This window comes from Podarcis melisellensis (assembly GCF_964234715.1).
Source record: "Podarcis melisellensis genome assembly, chromosome: 17".
In the NCBI taxonomy this organism is placed as follows: domain Eukaryota; kingdom Metazoa; phylum Chordata; class Lepidosauria; order Squamata; family Lacertidae; genus Podarcis; species Podarcis melisellensis.
Window position 1 is genome coordinate 41,565,110 of NC_138534.1, and position 19,687 is coordinate 41,584,796.

The 19,687-nt window shown below is 45.5% G+C and overlaps 1 protein-coding gene and 1 long non-coding RNA gene across 5 annotated transcripts in view; one reads left to right on the forward strand and one right to left on the reverse strand.

The window, feature by feature from the left end:
* The first annotated feature begins 1,282 nt into the window (after positions 1-1,282).
* Positions 1,283-19,687, forward strand: part of LOC309360243 (uncharacterized protein) — a 41,100-nt gene continuing 22,695 nt past the window's right edge. Inside the window, exons 1-4 of one of the 4 annotated variants that reach the window (XR_014163967.1) lie at positions 3,881-4,025; positions 4,715-4,799; positions 15,656-15,757; positions 17,219-17,266. Coding sequence is in view for 1 of the 4 variants with exons in the window: in XM_081894901.1 (XP_081751027.1) it covers positions 1,832-1,992; positions 4,715-4,799; positions 9,453-9,510 (304 nt within the window). In the remaining 3 variants the exon portion in view is untranslated. Of the gene's footprint in view, positions 1,993-3,863; positions 4,026-4,714; positions 4,800-9,452; positions 9,645-15,655; positions 15,758-17,218; positions 17,267-19,687 lie in introns of those variants that run through there. The other 3 variants (XM_081894901.1, XR_014163965.1, XR_014163966.1) reach the window with 3 other exon arrangements.
* The window catches only part of LOC309360383, a 32,371-nt gene continuing 20,302 nt past the window's right edge, over positions 7,619-19,687 (reverse strand). The window contains exon 3 of the long non-coding RNA XR_014164081.1: positions 7,619-7,939. This is a non-coding gene — a long non-coding RNA (uncharacterized lncRNA). The remainder of the gene's footprint in view (positions 7,940-19,687) is intronic.

Sequence of the window (19,687 nt, forward strand, 5' to 3'; positions counted from 1 at the left end):
AGTTTTAAAAAATAACTCCAACAAATCCAGTGTCAAATTACACCTGGAAGGCACGCCTACAGACTGGACTATAAAAAAAGTGGATCCAACACATGGATCCTAAGCATGGATCCTCATGAATTCATATGATTTTTATATTGAAACAAAATGAAAACACCATGATACTCTACACCACATTTTAGTCTGTAGGCAGAACCCAAAAAAATCACGCATCCACTGTTTCATGGTGCCGCAATGGCGCAAAAACATGGTTAAAAAACACGGATCCTCATGATTTTTGCACTGGATCAGCCTGAAGTCACTATCAGATCAAATATCATGGCCACGGGCACAGCATGAACCACAAAAATCAGAGCGAGGAGCTCAAGACCCACCTGGAAAACGCCGTGGGCTCTTCCGGTGTAGGCCATCAGGGGGCGCCAGGCACCAGAGTCTAGAAACGTCCTGCAGTCTAGAAACGTATTATGTGATATTGATATGGAATTATGAGAACCGTGCAGGCGGCATTTCCCCCACCACACTGGGGAAAATGCCGAGTAGGTGGCTCTGCACCTGTTGGATTTCTGGCCGCCAGCGCCCCAAGCAGTTTCCCAGGGTGCTTTGAGGGATGTCAAGATGGGTTAAGTTACAGATAGGTAGCCGTGTTGGTCTGCCATAGTCAAAACAAAAAAAATTCCTTCCAGTAGCACCTTAAAGACCAACTAAGTTAGTTCTTGGTATGAGCTTTCGTGTGCATGCACACTTCTTCAGATACCTGAAGAAGTATAGTTATCTGAAGAAGTGTGCATGCACACGAAAGCTCATACCAAGAACTAACTTAGTTGGTCTTTTAGGTGCTACTGGAAGGAATTTTTTTTGTTTTGAAGATGGGTTAAATCATTCTCTAAGAGGGGAATCAAGACACGTCTCCCCGATTCCTTTGGCGATGCCAAAACGTACTGCAATGGCTCTCGTCAGAGTAATCCCAGCGGTTGCAGGCGAAGTTGCAGGCGCTGGCACTTGAGTTCCCCAGCTGGGGGGGGGGCGGAGGGGAAAGTGCCATTAAAAGGAGAGGAAGAGAGAGGGAGACAGGGAACATCCTAGAATGGGAGAGATGGAAGAGCCTCAAGGGTCATCTAGTCCAACCCGCTGCTCAGAACTATAATTCCAAGGACTTTGGGAACTGAGAGAGAGAAGAGAGAGAGGGACGGGATTTGCAGCCCCCGTCTCCCTTTGCCCCCCTGGCTCACCCCAGCCCAGCAGGGCACCCCACAGCACCCACAGGCGTGCCATCCGCCCAGCAGGACTTCGCCCCCAACTTGCCTGCACACCGGCAGGGCGAGGCGGGCCAAAGGCTGGAGGGGTGGAGGCAGAAAGCAGGACTTTGGCCCCTGCACCCCAAAAGACACCTGGGGGGTCAGGAGCCCACCTCGTGGGGCTACCCTGGCCTCCCAGGCGCCTCTTCTGCTCTGGCAGAGCCTCCTGGGCCAGAGGCAGTCTACCTGGGCTGCTCCTGAGGGAGCTTGGAAGCAGCGCTCAGGGAAACGCTGCAAGGAGAAGGAGAATAAGGAGAAGCTAATAATGAGGATTATCATTAATAATAATGATGATGATGAGAAAGCAGAGGAAGGCCCAGGCCCCTCAGGCACTGTTGGGACTCCTCCCGGAGGGGGTTTAGGGGGGCCCTCCGGCCTTCCTTCTTCGCAGGGACCCCCAACGAGGCGCCCACCTCACGAGGGAGACCAGCGCCACCCAACGGCAGGCTAGGTCCCACTGCCCTCAACCAACATGGCGGCGGTGGCGCGCCTTTTGCCCTTTCTTCCCCCTCCGGTCCGTTTCCCTCTTTCCCGTCATGCCCCGCTCCCCCCCCCCCCGCTCAGCGCACGCGCCCAGCAGCCACAGCAACAATAAAAATCTCGGCAGCGATAGGTCGGCCTTTTGGCCAATCCCAGGTCGGGCTTTTGGCGCTTTTTCTCCTCAGCGTCTCCCGCGCCCTTTTCGTGAAGGAAGCTTGTAAGTTTTGTCGTCTTTTTCATACTGTATTCTGTTGGGAGCCAGCAATAATAAAGGATTATCATCATTGATTTTTAAATTATTACTTTTGTTATTATTATAAAAAAGGCTTAGGGAAGTTTGCAATTATTATGTTGTGTCGTGTTTTTAATCTATTGGGAGCAGCCCACAGGGGCCTGGGAAGGGGAATAAATTAGGATTATCATGAATTTTGTTACCAATTGTTACCATTATTATTATAATTGTTCTTACTATAAAAGGGTTAGGGAAATTTGTAGTATATTATGTTTTATCATCTTTTAAAATATTCTTTTGGTGGCTGGGAAATATTATCATTAAATGTTAAATTATCGCAGTGGAAGAAAGAATCAAGTGGGAAAGGAGCCAGCAGACGACTAAATGGAAGAAATGTGCTTTCTTCTTTATTTTTTCTGAGTCACTTTCCCAAAAATCATATAATGGTGCATCGAGCTTGAAGGGGCCCCAAGGGTCATCCAGTCCAACCCGCTGCAAGGCAGGAATCGGCGAAGGAACCCCAAGGAGACGGCATTGAATAAAAAGTGGAGGAATTGGGATCTGGAGGAACTACTGTAGCTGGTTACAAAAGCAGTGCTTCAAGCAGTGCTTCATCTGAACAATACACTGTTCAGGTACAGTTTCCAAGACATTAAAGGTGGCCTGAGGGGGAAAGCAAGGGAGATCTGCACTTTTATTTTATATAAAGAAGAATAATTATTCTTATCACAGGCAGCTCCTCTGGAGTTGCTTCTCCCCCCAATTCAAATAAATAAAAATAGTATATTGTTAAGGCTTAGGGGGGAAGAGGCCGTGTCCCACTTGGGTGGGTGTGATTAATAATAATAATAATTTAACATTTAATGTAATAATAATTTATTACTCTTTCCCAGCCACCAACAGAATATTTTTAAAAAACGATAAGACAATATACTACAAACTTTCCTCACCCTTCTAACAGAATACCCATTATAATAATGATAGCAACTTATAAATGAAGCATAATCCTCATTTAAACGCGACAAAGCATACTATATTGCAAACTTCCCTAAGCCTTTTCTAATAATAAAAATAATTGAAAAAGTACAGTGGTTCCCCGCAAGACGAACGCCTTGCAAGACGGAAAACCCGCTTGACGAAAGGGTTTTCCGTTTTGGAGGCGCTTCGCAAAACGAATTTCCCTATGGGCTTCCTTTGCAAGACAAAAATGTCTTGGAGTTCCTGCAGTTCCCCCCCCTTTCCCCCTTTTTCTAAGCAGCTAAGCCGCTTATCAGCTGATCCGCTAAGCTGATAAGCCGCTAAAAGCCGCTAAACCACTAATAGGATGAATTTCGTCTTGCGAGGCACCACTGTAATGCTAATAACCCTTGATTGCCGTTTCCCTGTAGGAAAAAGGCGCCCAAAGGGCGTGGGAAACAGCTGAGGAGAATCAGCTGAGAAACAGCTGGGAGAAAACCTGCTGGCCCCGCCTACAGCCCGTCCTGGGATTGGCCCAAAGGCCGACCTATCGCCGTCGAAGGCCCTCCACCAAAATGGTGGCGGTGGCGCCTCTTCTGCCCTTTCTTCCCCCCTCCGGCCCGTTTCCCTCTTTCCAGTCCCCTTGCCCTCGTCCAAAATGGCCGCCCTAGGAATGCCCTCGCTCGACACACGCACCCAGCAGCCGCTGCAGCATTAAGCTGGGCGGCGATAGGTCGGCCTTTTGGCCAATCCCAGGTCGGGTGGTGGGCGGGGCCAGGCCTTGGGCGCGTGTTCTCCTCAGCGTTTCCCTCGCCATTTTCGTGAAGGAAGCGCGTGAGTTTAAGACTCTTCTGTTGGGAGCGGGCGGGAAATAATAATAAAGGATTATCATAATTGATTTTTCAATTATTATTATCATTATTAGAAAGGCTTGGTTGAAGTTTGTAATATATCACGTTTTGTCGAATTATTTAATATTCTGTTGAGGAAGGGGAAGAAATGAGGATTATCCTTCATTTTTAAATTGTTAGCATTATTATAATGGTTCTTATTATAAAAGGGTTAGGGAGATTTGTAGTATATTATGTTTTATCGCTTTTAAAATTTTCTGTGGGTGGCTGGGAAAGAGTAATTCATTATTATCATTAATAATGAGTTAAAGTTAAATTATTTTTATTATAAATTACACCCACCTTAGTGGGACACGGCCTCTTCCCTCCTAAGCCGTAACATTATAGTATTTTTATTGGGGCAGGGAAGCTCCCCTTGGATGCAGCAACTCCAGAGGAACTGGCTGTGAATTCAGATCTCCATTTCTTTCCCCCTCAGATCACCTTTAATGTCTTGGAAACTACCTGAACAGTGTATTGTTCAGATGAAGCACTGCTTGAAGCCGTGCTTTTGTAACCAGCTAATTCCTCAAGATCCTAATTCTTTCACTTATTACTATTTTTATTAATATTAAATGAACCCTTGTGGTTCCTTCGCATATGGGTTGGACTGGAAGACCCTTGGGGTCCCTTCCAGCTAGATGCACCATTATATGATTCTTGGGAAAGTGATTCAGAAAGAAGAAACAAGAAAAATCAAGAAGAAAAACACATTTCTTCCACTTAGTCATCTTCTGGCTCCTTTCCCACTTGATGCTTTCTTCCACTGCAATCTGGGCTGGACATATTATATGTTTGCTTTGATGTGGACCCCTCTTTCCCTTCTTGTGAAAATAATTGACATTATTGATATTTCTTAGGTCTGCTCTGCTGAATTCCTGTTCTGAAAAGGAGGAAACTTCGTGTGATGAAGGGAGAACAGGAGATGGAGGAAAAGTCATGAAGGTAAAAGGGAAAAAATAGAAATACATATTAATATATAACATTTAAGAACATTTTTAAACAACCCTGCTCCTGATATATCACACCCACCCAAGTGGGGCTTGGCCTCACCCCCCCCAACCACCACAGTACAGTACAGTAAAAATACAGTAAAATAATTTTATTTATTTGATTGGGGTAGGGCAGCACCTCCTGGCTTCACCCATGTTGGTGAGGTTTGTCTCCTATTCCTTTTCTTGTTAGGCTATCTAAAGGTGACAAAGCAATGTGTTGAAAACTTAATTTCTTCAGATGAACCATTGCTTTAACCAGGTAATTACTCAAGGCACCGATTCTTTCACCTATCGATTTATCCACATAATCCAACCGGAGAATAATTAGCATCCAAAAGTGGTACACTTGCATGTTAAATCTTAAGATAAATGTTTTGGAAGAGGCATAAATTTAAAAAGATAATTAATTTGCAAGCAAGCCCAGTGAATTAGAGAGGCAGTGAGCTGGCTGATTTGTCTAATGGAGCATCCCTAAACCCAGTTTGGGTCTAGAAGACCCAGTTTGCCCCCTCCCCCCAGCCTTAATGGCAACCCTCCCTTACTTTCTGTTTGTTTTTTTGAGCAGATACGCTGAATTGAACACCACAAGAATAAATGGGGATCAGCCCCTGTTGTAGTGGCCAGCACTAGAAGCCATTTGAGTAATTCAGATCAATAAAGTAGGAATATTTAATATTTACAAACCAGCAACTTGACACCAGTTTTGGACATTTGCAGCAGCTTGCAATGTTAAGAGAGGTGCTCTAAAGAAAAGCACTTTCTACATTTATGAGCCTTCGGAGTAGGCTCATGGTTTTTCCTTTGCCCGGAGGTATAAATGTTGTTAGCATATGTGCAATCACCCAAGAACTTCAGGCCCGCTCCTGACTGTCGAAATGCTCCTGGAGAGGCTGTAAGCAGCCCTTCCTCTGCTCTCAGTCAGCGAAAGGGGATGGCAAGGGGGGCTTCATGGTGTAACTTAACTTGCTGCTGCAGGAGAAGTGTGGATCCCTCAGCCATGCACAAATCCCTGCCTTGTATGTAGCAGGTTGGACTGGATGACCTTTGGGGTCCCTTCCCAATATATACTCACCCAACATCATGATTCTTTGGAAAGTGCTTCAGAATACAGTTTTGGGGATGTGTGTTTCTTTGTGTCAGCCCTTAAAAATCAACTGTGCAATGTGCACTACAGCAGGGGCGAAGCAAAGATTTAAGACTGTCCCCCCGCTATGCCCCTAGGCTGGGAGCCCCAATGGCACAAGACTAAGTGGGCTGAGCCCCTGCAACAGGGGCCCAAACCAAATGCCAATCGAATCGTTTACATTGACAAATACTGGCACGTATGTATGCATTTTGGAAATTTGCAGCAGTTTGTAATGTTAAGAGAGGTGTTCTAAAAAAAAAAAAGCACTTTATACAGTGGTGCCTCACAAGACGAAATTAATCCGTTCCGTGAGGCTCTTCGTCTAGCGGTTTTTTCGTCTTGCGAAGCAAGCCCATTGACAGCTTAGCGGATTAGCGCTACAGCTGTCAAGCGGCTTCCAGCGATCAGCTGTTAAGCGGCTTATCAGCGGAACAGCTGATAAGCGGCTTAGCGGCTTAAGAAAAGGGCAAAAAAAGCGAAAAAAACCTGCGGGGGGATGCAAGATTTTTTTCGTCTTGCGAAGCAACCCCATAGGGGAATTCGTTTTGCGAAGCGCCTCCAAAACGGAAAACCCTTTCGTCTAGCGGGTTTTCGTCTTGCGAGGCGTTCGTCTTGCGGGGCACCACTGTACACTCATGAGCATTGCCTTAGAGCAGGCTCATGGTTGTTTCCCTTTCTGGAGGCATAAATGTTCTTAGCAGATGTACAATCCCGAAGGCTTCAGGCCTCCTCCTGACTGCTTAAAAGTGCCATTTCATAGGGCAACCTTGACAGCACAACCAAGGATAGTGGTTATTCTGCATATTCCTGCCTAGCAGCGCGTAGGGCTGGATGACCCTTGAGGTCCCTTCCAGATAGATATATACACCATCATATGATTCTTTGGAATGTGCTTCAGAAAGAAGAACCAGAAATAGTATTCCTTTAAGTTAGTTGTATGATGGCAAAGGTGCCTCACTTTAGGCTGTGACACATAACAGTTAAATGCTACCACCTTTTGGTACTGTGAACACCAAACTTGCAGGGGGATCTCCATAAGGGATGCCTGCATATTCCTAAGAGCTGGAAACTGCCACAGAAAGAAGAAACAGAAAACATACCTCCAGGTTAGTTGTATGATGGCCAACCACTTAGTCATGTTGGCCACATGACCCGGAAGCTGTACGCTGGCCAGTAAAGCGAGGTGCGTAGCGCAACCCCAGAGTCGGCCACAACTGGACCTAATGGTCAGGGGTCCCTTTACCTTTACCTTTGACAAAGGTCAGAAGTTGTAAGTCTGCTGTTGTAAGTCTAGGGGTTGGGGTTTGGGTTGTTGTTAGGGTCGCGGTTAGGGAGAGGCTTGGGGTTAGGCGTAGGGGTCAGGGTCTCCCCCTGACTGTTGAAATGCTCCCAGGGAGGATGTAAGCAGAACTTCCTCTGTTTCCAGTCAAGAATAGTGGATGGCTATGTTTGCTTCCTGGCTGAACTTGCAGCTGCAGGGGAGGTGTGCATCCCTGAAGTATACTTAAGCAGGCTTCAAAGTGCCATTTAAGAGGGCAACATTTGCTGCATCACCAAGGTTGCAGGATTGTTCCCCGTAAGGGACTCCTGCATGTTCCTGCGATGCTGCGGGTTGGACTGGATGACCTTTGGGGTCCCTTCCAGAGGTTTATATACCATCATTCTTTGGAAAGGGCTTCAGAAAGAAGAAAGAGAAATAGCTGTATTTACTGTATTACAGTTAGCTGTATGATGGGATAGTCACCTCGCTTCCTGTGAGCATCTTTATTATTCCTTGCACATTAATTTGAGCCTGGCAGATCCTGTGCCTGTTTTTACACGGACCCCTCTTTTAGTTCTTGAAATAATCCACCCCCCTGATATTTCTCAGGTCTCAAAGGGCTGTGCTGAATTCCTTCTCCCAAAAAGGTGGAGGACAAGGAAGAGGGAAGTTTCGCCGGACAGAGGGAGGGAGAAAAGGGGATCTTTTGAGACCAGATGCCAGTGCCAGGGCTCTCCTGCTGCTGCCTTTTGGGGCGTGAGGGGGAAAGGGGATCTTTGGGCACAAGATCCAAACAGCTCCTTTAACCAAACACCTGATTCACCCAGTAGCGTGGCAGCCAAAGGAAAGAGAAGAAAAAGAGGCAAGGCAGCATTTGCAAAAGATGGGTTGCCTGTATGGGCAATGTTCTTAGCAGATGTACAATCACCCCAAAGGCTTCAGGCCTCCTCCTGACTGTTGAAATGCTCCTGGGGAGACTGTAAGCAGCACCTCCTCCGCTCCCAGTCAGCAAGGTGTGCTTCATGGCGCAACTTGCAGCTGCAGTTTAAAGTGCCTTAAAAGTGCCATTTAATAGGGCAACATGGACAGCACAACCAAGGTTAGTGGTTATTCTCCTGCATATTCCTGCCTTGCAGCTGGTTGGGGATGGATGACCCTTGAGGTCCCTTCCAGATATAGATATATATGCAGCATCATATGATTCTTTGGAATGTGCTTCAGAAAGAAGAAACAGAAATAGCATTCCGTTAAGTTACGGGACGCGGGTGCCACAGGGGTCCCTTTACCTTTGACAAAGCTCAGAAGTAAGTCTGCTGGTGTAAGTCTTGGGGTTGAGGTTTGGGTCATTGTTAGGGTCGGGGTTAGGGAGAGGCTTGGGCTTAGGGGTCAGGGTCAGGGCCTGGGAGGATGTAAGCAGCACTTCCTCTGTTTCCAGTCAAGAGTAACGGATGGCCATGTTTGCTTCATGGCTGAACTTGCAGCTGCAGGAGAGCTGTAGATCCCCGAACTTTACTTAAGTAGCCTTTCAAGTGCCATTTAAGAGGGCAACATTTGCTGCACAACCAGGGTTGCAGGATTCTTCCCCATAAGGGACTCTTGCATGTTCCTGCGATGCAGTGGGTTAGACTGGATGACCCTTGTGGTCCCTTCCAGGTTTATATACGCCAGCTCCCTCGTTCAATAAAGCGAGAGGAGCGCCGCAACCCCTGAGTCTGCCACGACTGGACCTAATGGTCAGTGGTCCCTTGACCTTTATGATGGTCAAGTTGCCTCACTTTAGGCTGTGACACCTAAGGGATGCCCTCTGCAAAGTGCTCCACAAAGAATAACCAGAAAAACATACGGTTAGTTGTATGATGGCCAATCACTTCCCCTTCCCTGCCAGCTACTATATTCTTTCTTGCATAGCAATACATATGATGGATGCCTGTTTTATACTCCTAGTCTTTCAGTTCATCTGAAGTAAATCAGGCCCACTGATATTTCTCTGTATGGGCTGTGCTTTGTTCCCTAATGTCAGATTTTGTGCATTTATCATCACCCATATGTTTTGGGCAAAAGCCTACTTATATGCATGAAAAATGAAAGGGGGGGGGATGAGGGTTCCTGAAATGAGTGGGCTTCCCTGCACACACTTCAGGGCAGAAGGGGGAGATAGAGGGAACCCTTTGTGTTCTCCCCCCAATTTGTCTCCCCCCCCAATCACGGTGGACAAGGTCTTCATCCCATCTTCAGCGCCTGCCCGGAAGAGGAGCAGCACCCATACAGAGAACGGTAGGAGCCAAATTGTCTTGGGATCCTCTGGGTTTGAGGGGGTGAGGGTTTTCTTCACCAACACCAGTGTGCAGTGCATACACAACTGTAGAAACGAGCCAGAATAAACAGGCTTCCCAAAAAGTATAGTCTTCATCTCCTGGGTCAGGAAGACAGTTTTGTTTTGGGTGTGCCCTGCAATGCACACCTGAGGCTGCAGGTGCAGGAAAGTCTCTTCATGAGATGTTTTCCTTAACGAAAATGGTACTTCTAGACAGGTGCACAACAACCTGGACAATTTGGGGTTGGAGTAAAGAAGGCCATGGAAAATCTAGTTTGTGACTAGGGATCAAGGGTCAGAAAGAACAGGCGTGGGTGGCGCTGTGGGTTAAACCACAGAGCCTAGGACTTGCCGATCAGAATATCTCTGGTTCAAATCCCCACGATGGGGTGAGTGCCCATTGCTCGGTCACTGCTCCTGCCAACCTTGCAGTTCAAAAAGCACGTTAAAGTGCAAGGAGATAAATGGGTACCGCTCCGGCGGGAAGGTAAACGGTGTTTCCATGTGCTGCTCTGATTCGCCAGAAGCGGCCTAGTCATGCTGGCCACATGACCCGGAAGCTGTACGCCGGCCAATAAAGCGAGATGTGTGTCGCAACCCCAGAGTCGGCCACCACTGGACCTAATGGTCAGGGGTGTCTCAACCTTTGACAAAGGTCAGAAGTTGTATGCCTGCTGTTATTAGTCTAGGGGTTGCTGGTTGTGTTATCGTTAGGGTCGCGGTTAGGGAGAGGCTTGGGGTTTGGCTTAGGGGTCAGGGCCTCCCAGGGAGGATGTAAGCAGAACTTCCCTGTTTCCAGTCAATAATAGTGGATGGCCATGTTGGCTTCATGTCTGACCTTGCAGCTGCAGGAGAGGTGTGCATCCCTGAAGTAACCTTCAAAGTGCCATGTAAGATGGCAACTTTTGCTGCATAACCAAGCTTGCAGGATTGTTCCCTGTAAGGGACTCCTTTGATGCTGCGGGTTGGACTGGATGACCCTTGGGGTCCTTTCCAGGGGTTTATATACCATCATTATTCTTTGCAAAAGGCTTCAGAAAGAAGAAAGAGAAATAGTGTTAAACGTTCTTAGCTTATGTACAATTACCCCGAAGGCTTCAGGCCTCCTCCTGACTGTTGAAATGCTCCTGGGGAGACTGTAAGCAGCACCTCCTCCGCTCCCAGTCAGGAAAAGGGGATGGCAAGGTGTGCTTCATGGCGCAACTTGCAGCTGCAGTTTAAATTGCCTTAAAAGTGCCATTTAATAGGGCAACACTGACAGCACAAGCAAGGTTGGTAGTTCTCCTGCATATTCCTGCTTTGCAGCGGGCTGGGCAGGATGACCCTTGGGGTCCCTTCCAGATATAGATATAAATGTAGTATCATTTGATTCTTTGGAATGTTCTTCAGAAGGAACAAACAGAAATAGCATTCCTTTAAGTTACGGGACGTGGGTGGCACTGTGGGTTAAACCACAGAGCCTAGGACTTGCCGGTCAGAAGGTCAGCGGTTCTAAACTCTGCAACGTTGCTGGGTCCCTGCTCCTGCCAACCTAGCAGTTCAAAAGCACGTCAAAGTGCAAGGAGATAAATAGGTCCCGCTCCGGCAGGAAGGTAACCGGTGTTGCCGTGTGCTGCTTTGGTTTGCCAGAAGCTGCTTAGTCATGCTGGCCACATGACCCGGAAGCTGAACGCTGGCTCTGTTGGCCAATAAAGCGAGATGAGCACCGCAATCTCAGTAGGCCATGACTGGACCTAAGGGTCAGGGGTCCCCTTATCTTAAGCTTTATGATGGCAAAGTTGTTTCACTTTAGGCTGTGACACCTAAGTGATGCCCTGCTGGAAAGTGCTATACAAAGAATAACCAGAAAAACATACCTCCCAGTTAGTTGTATGATGGTCAATCACTTCCCCTTCCCTGCCAGCTACTTTAATTAGGTGTTTGGGGTTTAGGGTTAGGGGGTTATAGGGTTAGGGTCGGGGTAGGGTTAGGGATTTAGTGTTATGGTTTTAGGGTTGGGGTTGGGGTTTTGGGGTTAGGGTTGCCGCTGCTTGACCAAAGTTTGTCTACTAGAATTTCCTAACTTCACTACAGGTCCCATTTTTGCATTTCAGGGGTCAGACTAGATGCCTCTTGAGGTCCCATCTCTGCATTTCAGGGGTCAGACTAGATGCCTCTTGGGGTCCCATCTCTGCATTTCAGGGGTCAGACCAGATGCCTCTTGGTGTCCCATCTCTGCATTTCGGGGGTCAGACTAGATGCCTCTTGGGGTCCCATCTCTGCATTTCAGGCGTCAGACTAGATGCCTCTTGAGGTCCCATTTCGGGGGTCAGACTAGATGCCTCTGGGGGTCCCATCTAGAAGCCATTTGAGTAATTCAGGTAGGAATAGTTAATATTTACAAACCAGCAACTTCACACCAGTTTTGGACAATTAGAGGTGCTCTAAAGAAAAGCCCTTTCTACATTTATGGGCCTTCAGAGTAGGCTCTGAAAGTTTGAAAGGGGAAATAATTTTAAGGCCAAATTCAAATTCCTGCTTGAAATAACTTTCACCAAGAAATTATCATGAATTCTTTTCCAGTAATGCCCACACGAGGTCACTGTTTATTTTCCTATTGACGTCTATTCCAGCCTACAAAGTCTAAGACAAATATATTGGGAACAGGGAGAAAGACCGGGAGAAATGAGATAAATTAAAAGTTTGAAAGGGGAAATAATTTTAAAGCCAAATTCCTACTTGGAAATAACTTGCATCTAGAAATTATCATTTGACCAAACTGCGGGAGGCAGTAGAGGACAGAGGTGCCTGGCGTTCTCTGGTCCATGGGGTCACGAAGAGTCGGACACGACTAAACGACTAAACAACAACAACAAGAAATTATCATGAATTCTTTTCCAGCAAAAGCCACACGGGGTCACTGTTTATTTTCCTATTGATGGCTTTTCCAACACTGGCCACATGAAAATTACAAATATAAGACTTTGCAAGTTAAGTATGGATTAACCAGTGAAACGCAATGGCAATACATCCAATTGAAACATATGCTGGAAAGGCAGTTTGGCCCTGACGCTGTAGCTGCACCAGAAACACCCAGGCTGCTACAAGATTTCATTTCTGCAAATAAAACCAAGAACTTTCTGCAAATAAATAAATGAACGTTTCATTTCTGCAAATAAAACCAAGAACGGCAGGGCGACGAAACAGCGCCTGGTGGATGGGAATGAAATGGGTCCTCATGATGCATCTAGTCTTACCCCTGAAATGCAGAAATGGGACCTCAGGAGGCATCTGGTTTGACCCCTGAAATGCAGAAATCTAGTCTAGACTCTGCTGCCCTCAACCAACATGGTGGCCCTGCTGCCTCTTCCGCCCTTTCTTTCCGCTCCCTCTTTCCAGTCCCCTTGCCCTCGCCCAAAATGGCCGCCCAAGCAACCCTCTTGCTCGACGCACACGGGGCAATAGGTCAGCCTTTGGGCCAATCCCAGGCCGTGCTGTGGGGGGGGCAGCCGTTTCCCGCTTTTTCTCCTCCCAGCTGCTTCTCAGCTGTTTCCCACGCCCTTTGGGCGCCTTTTTCATAGCAACAAATTATTATTATTACTTTTTAAATCATTTTATTAGAAAAGGATTAGGGAAATTTGCAATATAGTCTGTTTTTTGCCTTTTTCATATTCTGTGGGGAGTGAAGGGGAATAAATGAGGATTATCCTTCATTTTTAAATCATTATTATTATAATAGTTATTCCTATAAAAGGGTGAGGGAAGTTTGTAGTATATTATTTTTTATCATTTTTAAAATATTCTGTTGGTGGATGGGAAAGAGTAAAAAAATATTATCATTAATAATAATAAATAAATGTTAAATTCTTATTCTATTCCATTCTATTCTATCCTGTTCGTATTCTATTCTATTATCCTATTCTATCATTCTTATTCTTGATATTATTATTCTGTTGGTGGCTGGGGAATTATCATAAATTACCATGATAAATTAATAAATTATCATCATTAATTTTTACATTATTCTTCTACTATTCTATTATCTATTCTTCTTATCCTATCCTATTTTATTCTTATTCTTTTCTAGCCTATTCTTATTCTATTCTATTCTATTATCCTATCCCATTCTATTCTTATTATTATTAAAGGGTGAGGGAAGTTTGTAGCATATGTTTTATCATTTTTTATAATATGCTGGTGGCTGGGGAATGATAATAAGTTATCATTATTTTTTAAATTATTATTATTATTATTATTATTATTATTCTATTATCCTATTCTTATTCTATTTTATCCTATATTATTATTATTCTATTACTATTATTATTATAATTATCCTATCCTATCCTATTCTATTCTTATAGTATTCTATTCTTTTTCTTCTTACTATTATTCTAATTAACCTTTTCTATTCTAATGCTATTCTATCCTATTCTTATTCTATTCTCCTATTCTATTCTATATATTCTATATATTCTATTCTATCCTATTCTATATTCTAACCCTAACCCCCTAAGGCTTAACAGTCTAGTATTTTTATTTATTCAAATTGTATCTTGGAAACCGTATCTGAAACAATGTATTTCTTGCAGAAATTACACACTACATGTTACAAATATTTTGCCTGAATGTATCCTTTCCACTTGACAGTGGAAGTTAAAAATACCGTATTTTTCGCACCATAGGGCGCACCGGACCATAGGGCGCACCCATTTTTTTGGGGGGAAATAAAGGGGGGAAAATTATTTTCCCCCCCCAGGCGCGGGGCTGGGGCGGGGGAAGCTCGAGCTTCCCCCGACCCCAGCCCACAAACAGGCAGCTCTCTGCAAGCCGTGGGAGCACTCCCGCTGCTTGTGGAGAGGTCCGCGAAGCCTGGGCGCGCTGAGCTCAGCGCGCGCAGGCTTCGGCATGCTGGCAACTCTCCGCAAGGAGCCGGAGCGCTCCGGCTCCTTGCGGAGAGGTCCGCGAAGCCTGGGCGCGCTGAGCTCAGCGCGCGCAGGCTTCGCCATGCTGGCAACTCTCCGCAAGGAGCCGGAGCGCTCCGGCTCCTTGCGGAGAGGTCCGCGAAGCCTGGAGAGCGTGAGGGGTCGGTGCGCACCGACCCCTCTCACTCTCCAGGCTTCAGCGAAAGCCTGCATTCGCACCATAGGACGCACACACATTTCCCCTTCATTTTTGGAGGGGAAAAAGTGCGTCCTATGGTGCGAAAAATACGGTAAATATAAATGTAAATATATTTATAAATACAAATATAAAAAGAATATAAAAGCCACTCCTTTGCCACTTTCCTCCATTATTATTATTATTATTATTATTATTATTATTATTATTATTATTATCCCATCCCCAAACCTGCCAACAATTATCATGGTTATTCTTATAAAAAGGTGAGGGAATTTGGAGTATATGACGTTTTCTCGTTTTTTAAAAATATCCTGCTGGTGGCTTGGAAAGAGTAATAAATTATCAGTATCATTAAATTTTAAATTATTATTATTATTGTTGTTATTATTATTATTATTACTAATTACACCCACCCAAGTGGGACACGGCCTCTTCCCTCCTAAGCCTTAACAGTATACTATTTTTATTTATTTGAATTGGGGGGAGAAGCAACTCCAGAGGAACTGGCTGTGATAAGAATAATTATTCTTCTTTATATAAAATAAAGTGCAGATCTCCCTTGCTTTCCCTCTCAGGCCGCCTTTAATGTATTGAAAACTGTACCTGAACAGTGTATTGTTCAGATGAAGCACTGCTTGAAGCAGTGGTTTTGAAACCAGCTAATTCCTCAAGATCCCAATTCCTCCACTTATTATTATTATTATTATTATTATGAAATCAACCCTTGTGGTTCATTCTCAGATTCCTGCCTTGCGGCGGGTTGGACTGGATGACCCTTGGGGTCCCTTCCAGCTAGATGCACCATTATATGATTCTGGGGAAAGTGCTTCAGAAAGAGGAAACGGGGGAAAAACACATTTCTTCCAGTTAGTTGTCTGCTGGCTCCTTTCCAACTTTATTCTTTCTTCCACTGCAATCTGGGCTTGAAATATTATAGGTCTGCTTTGACATGGGCCTCTTTCCCTTCTTGTGAAAATAATGGACATTATTGATATTTCTTAGGTCTGAATTCCTGCTCTGAAAAGGAGGAGGAGGAGGAGGAGGAAGCTTCGCCTGACGAAGGGAGAAGAGGAGGTGGAGGAAAAGTCAGCTGCAGGCATGAAGGTAAAACAGAAAAAAATAGAAATATACAATTAACACTTAAGAACATTTTTAAACAATATATCACACCGACCCCCCTAACCAGCACAGTAAAAATACAGTAAAGTGTTTTTTTTTATTTGATTGGGGTGGGGCAGCACCTCCTGGCTTCCCCCATGTTGGTGAGGTTTGTCTCCTTTTTCCTTTTCTAAAGGGGACAAAGCAATGTGTTGAAAACTTAATTTCTTCCAAGGAACCATTGCTTTAACCAGATAATTGATTCTTTCACCTATAGATTTATCCACATAATCCAAGCAGAGATGAATTAGCATCCCAAAGGGGTACACTTGCACGTACACTAGCACACAAATGATAATATTTGAATTCACTGGGCATTCAAATACTTGAGGCTGGGAGCTGGCTGATTTGTCTAATGGAGCATCCAAAACCCACTTTGGATCAAGAAGACCCCAGCCTTAATGGCAAGCCTCCATTGCTTTCTGTTTTGCCTGGAGGTATAAATGTTGTTAGCATATGAGCAGTCACCCCAAGAACTTCAAGCAGCCAAAGGGGATGGCAAGAGGGGCTTCATGGCAGAACTGAACTTGGAGCTGCAGGAGAAGGGTGGATCCCTCAGTGGATCCCTAAATCGCCTTCCAGGGGCCTTTGAAGAGGGCAGCGTCCAGCTGGGCTGGGGACACAAAGCGGGTGAGGTTGCCAATTCCTGCCTGGTAGCAGGTTGGACTGGATGACCCTTGGGGTCCCTTCCCGATATAGACTCAGAAAGAGAAAGAGCATTTCTTGAAGTGAGTTGTGGTTGTCGGCATGCAGAGGGGAGCAAGACCCAGCAGGATCGTCTCCTTCCGGCCGTCCTGCTGCGAAGACCCACCTGCCTCTGCTCTGACATAAATCAGTGACCCAGGCTTAAAAGCCAGGACATATAAGCCAAGCTAATGGCGCACACAGAGTGGCGTGAGGCTTGTGGAACCATGGATTTATTAATCAAACTATGGATTTATTAATCATAAATCAGGACAAAAAACATGTCATTATACTATTGTTGTGATGATAAAAGGAGGTAAAGCTCATTTGTATGCTTCAGAATCCAAATGAGATAAATTAAAAGTTTGACAGGGGAAATAATTCCTGTTTGAAAATACTATTTGATGTCTTTCCCAGTAATGGCCACACGGGGTCACTGTTTATTTTCCTATCCATGTCTTTTCCACTATTGCAAGGGGTTGGGCTGGATGACCCTGGGGTCTCTTCCCGCTAGATGCACCATCATATGATTCTTGGGAAAGTGCTTCAGAAGGAAGAAACGGGGGGAAAAGCACATTTCTTCCCGTTAGTCATCTGCTGGCTCCTTTCCCACTTGATTCTTTCTTCCACTGCAATCTGGGCTTGAAATACTATAGATCTGCTTGGACGGGGACCCCTCTTTCCCTTCTTGTGAAAATAATTGACATTCTTGATATTTCTTAGGTCTGAATTCCTGCTCTGAAAAGGAGGAAGAGGAGGAGGAAGAAATTTGCTGAAATTTACTGAATAATAAAAACAGTAAGAAATAAAAATGTACCGTATTTTGCGCCCCATAGGACGCACCTAGTTTTTTTGGGGGCAAATAAAGGGGAAAAAAATCCCCCCCCCCCAGGTGCAGGGCTGGAAGAACCAGGTCGGGGAACAGCGGGAAGGCACGCTCCGCTTCCCTGCTGTCCCCCGAGCTTGTGGGGCCGGCGATGGGGAGAAGTGCGCTGAGTCTGGGACTGCAGGCAGCTCTGCGCTGCCACCGGGAGCCGGTCTCCCGAGGGTTGCGCAGAGCTTCCTGAATCCTGGAGAGCGAGAGGGGTAGGTGCGCACCGACCCCTCTTGCTCTCCAGGCTTCAGTGAAAGCCTGCATTCGCCCCATAGGACGCACACACATTTCCCCTTCATTTTTGGAGGGGAAAATGTGCGTCCTATAGGGCGAAAAATATGGTATATTATGATTAATGTAACGAACAGTATTTGTGAATGAATGTAGATAGACGATAAGAACTGTATATCTAGGAAGATTATTTGCTTACAGACCTTTTATGGAGAAGAATGGAAGAAGAAATATGGATAAAGACAATGCGAAAAGTTAGAGGGACATAAAGAAGCCTGAAAGGAAAGTCAGCTCTCAAGAGCAAGTGTAAATGTAAAGTGTAATATATTATGTGTATGTACAGTATGTAACTAAAAAAAAATAAACATCTTTTATTATCATATATTATTATTATCATATTACCGTATTTTTCGCACCATAGGACACACTTTTTCCCCTTCAAAAATGAAGGGGGAATGTGTGTGCGTCCTATGGAGTGAAGACAGCATAGCCCCGTGACCCTCTCCTGGCTGGTGAGGTGACGCGCGGCTATGGCAGGAGCCTCTATAGCCCCGCGCCACCTCTCCAGCCGGGAGAGCACGGGGGGCTAAAGAAGCCCCCAGTGACCCTCTCCCAGCAGGAGAGGTGACACGCAACTATTGTAGCAGCCTCTATAGCTGTGTGCCACCTCTCCAGGTGGGAGAGCGCGCGCAGGGCTAAAGAAGCCCCCAGCGACCCTCTCCTGGCTGCAGAGGTGGCACGCAGCTATGGCAGGAGCCTCTATAGCCGCGCGCCTTTCCGCTGCTCCCTGACCTGCTCATTGGGGCTGGTGGTGGGCTTCCCCCCGCCAGCCCCAAAGAGCAGGTCGAAAGGAACCTGAAGCCTGGAGAGTGAGAGGGGTCGGGGCGCACCGACCCCTCTCGCTCTCCAGGCTTCCAAGGTAGCTGCCTGAAGGCGTCTGAACGCACCTTAAACGGCACCTTGTTTTAGAGGGGGGAAACAAGAGGGGGGAAATTCTCCCCCTCTCTGTGCAGCGCCTCCTGCTGCTTCGCTGAAGGGGCGCTGGGCAGAGAGGGAGTGAATTTTTTTTTCTTGTTCTCCCCCCTCTAAAACAAGGTGCCGTTTAAGGTGCGAAAAATATGGTATATATTATTTTATATATATGATCATATAATATTTATTATTATCATATTATAATATTATTATTATTATCATCATCATATATAAAGATATAAAAAAGAAGACAGCTGTAAAGACAAGTCTCTGGCAATAGTGCTTCTGGGATATTTGTGTATATATTAAAAAATAATCATCACAAATTAAAACTATACTGAGTTGCCAGGACAGTCACACTGACGCTCCTCACCTGCTCTGCGCCACAGTGGCAGCCTTGGGCATTTCAGTTGTGCCAGATGTAGAACAGCCGATCTGGGAAGAATGCTTGATGCCTCTTGGGGTCCCATCTGGGAAGAAAAAACAGAAGAAAATACAGCCTTTGTCTACAGTATCTACGGTATATATACACACACATACAGTACACACACACACACACACACATATATACAATACACACATACACATATATATACACACACGCGCACACACACATCTACAGTACAAACACACACACAAACATATATATATATACACACACACACATATTTGTGTGTGTGTGTGTATACATACACCTATATAGACAGTACATACACACACATATACACAAACATGTGTCTATGTTTATATATATACACACATATATACAGTACACACACACACACACACACACATTATGCAGTACATACACGCGCACACACATACCATATTTTTCGCTCTATAACACGCACCTGACCATAACACGCACATCGTTTTTAGAGGAGGAAAACAAGGGAAAAAACATTCTGAATGAAACAGTGGATGTATCATTTTTGTGCTTCATGCTGTGGCCACAGACATGTGATCTGATGGTGAATTTGGGGTGACCCAATGCAAAGATCCTGAGAATCCCTGTGGATCCATGCTTTGTAACCACATTTTTGCACCATTGCAGCCCTAGGCAACAGTGGGTGCGTGATTTTTTTGGTGCAGGCTGTAGCCATGGACATGCTATG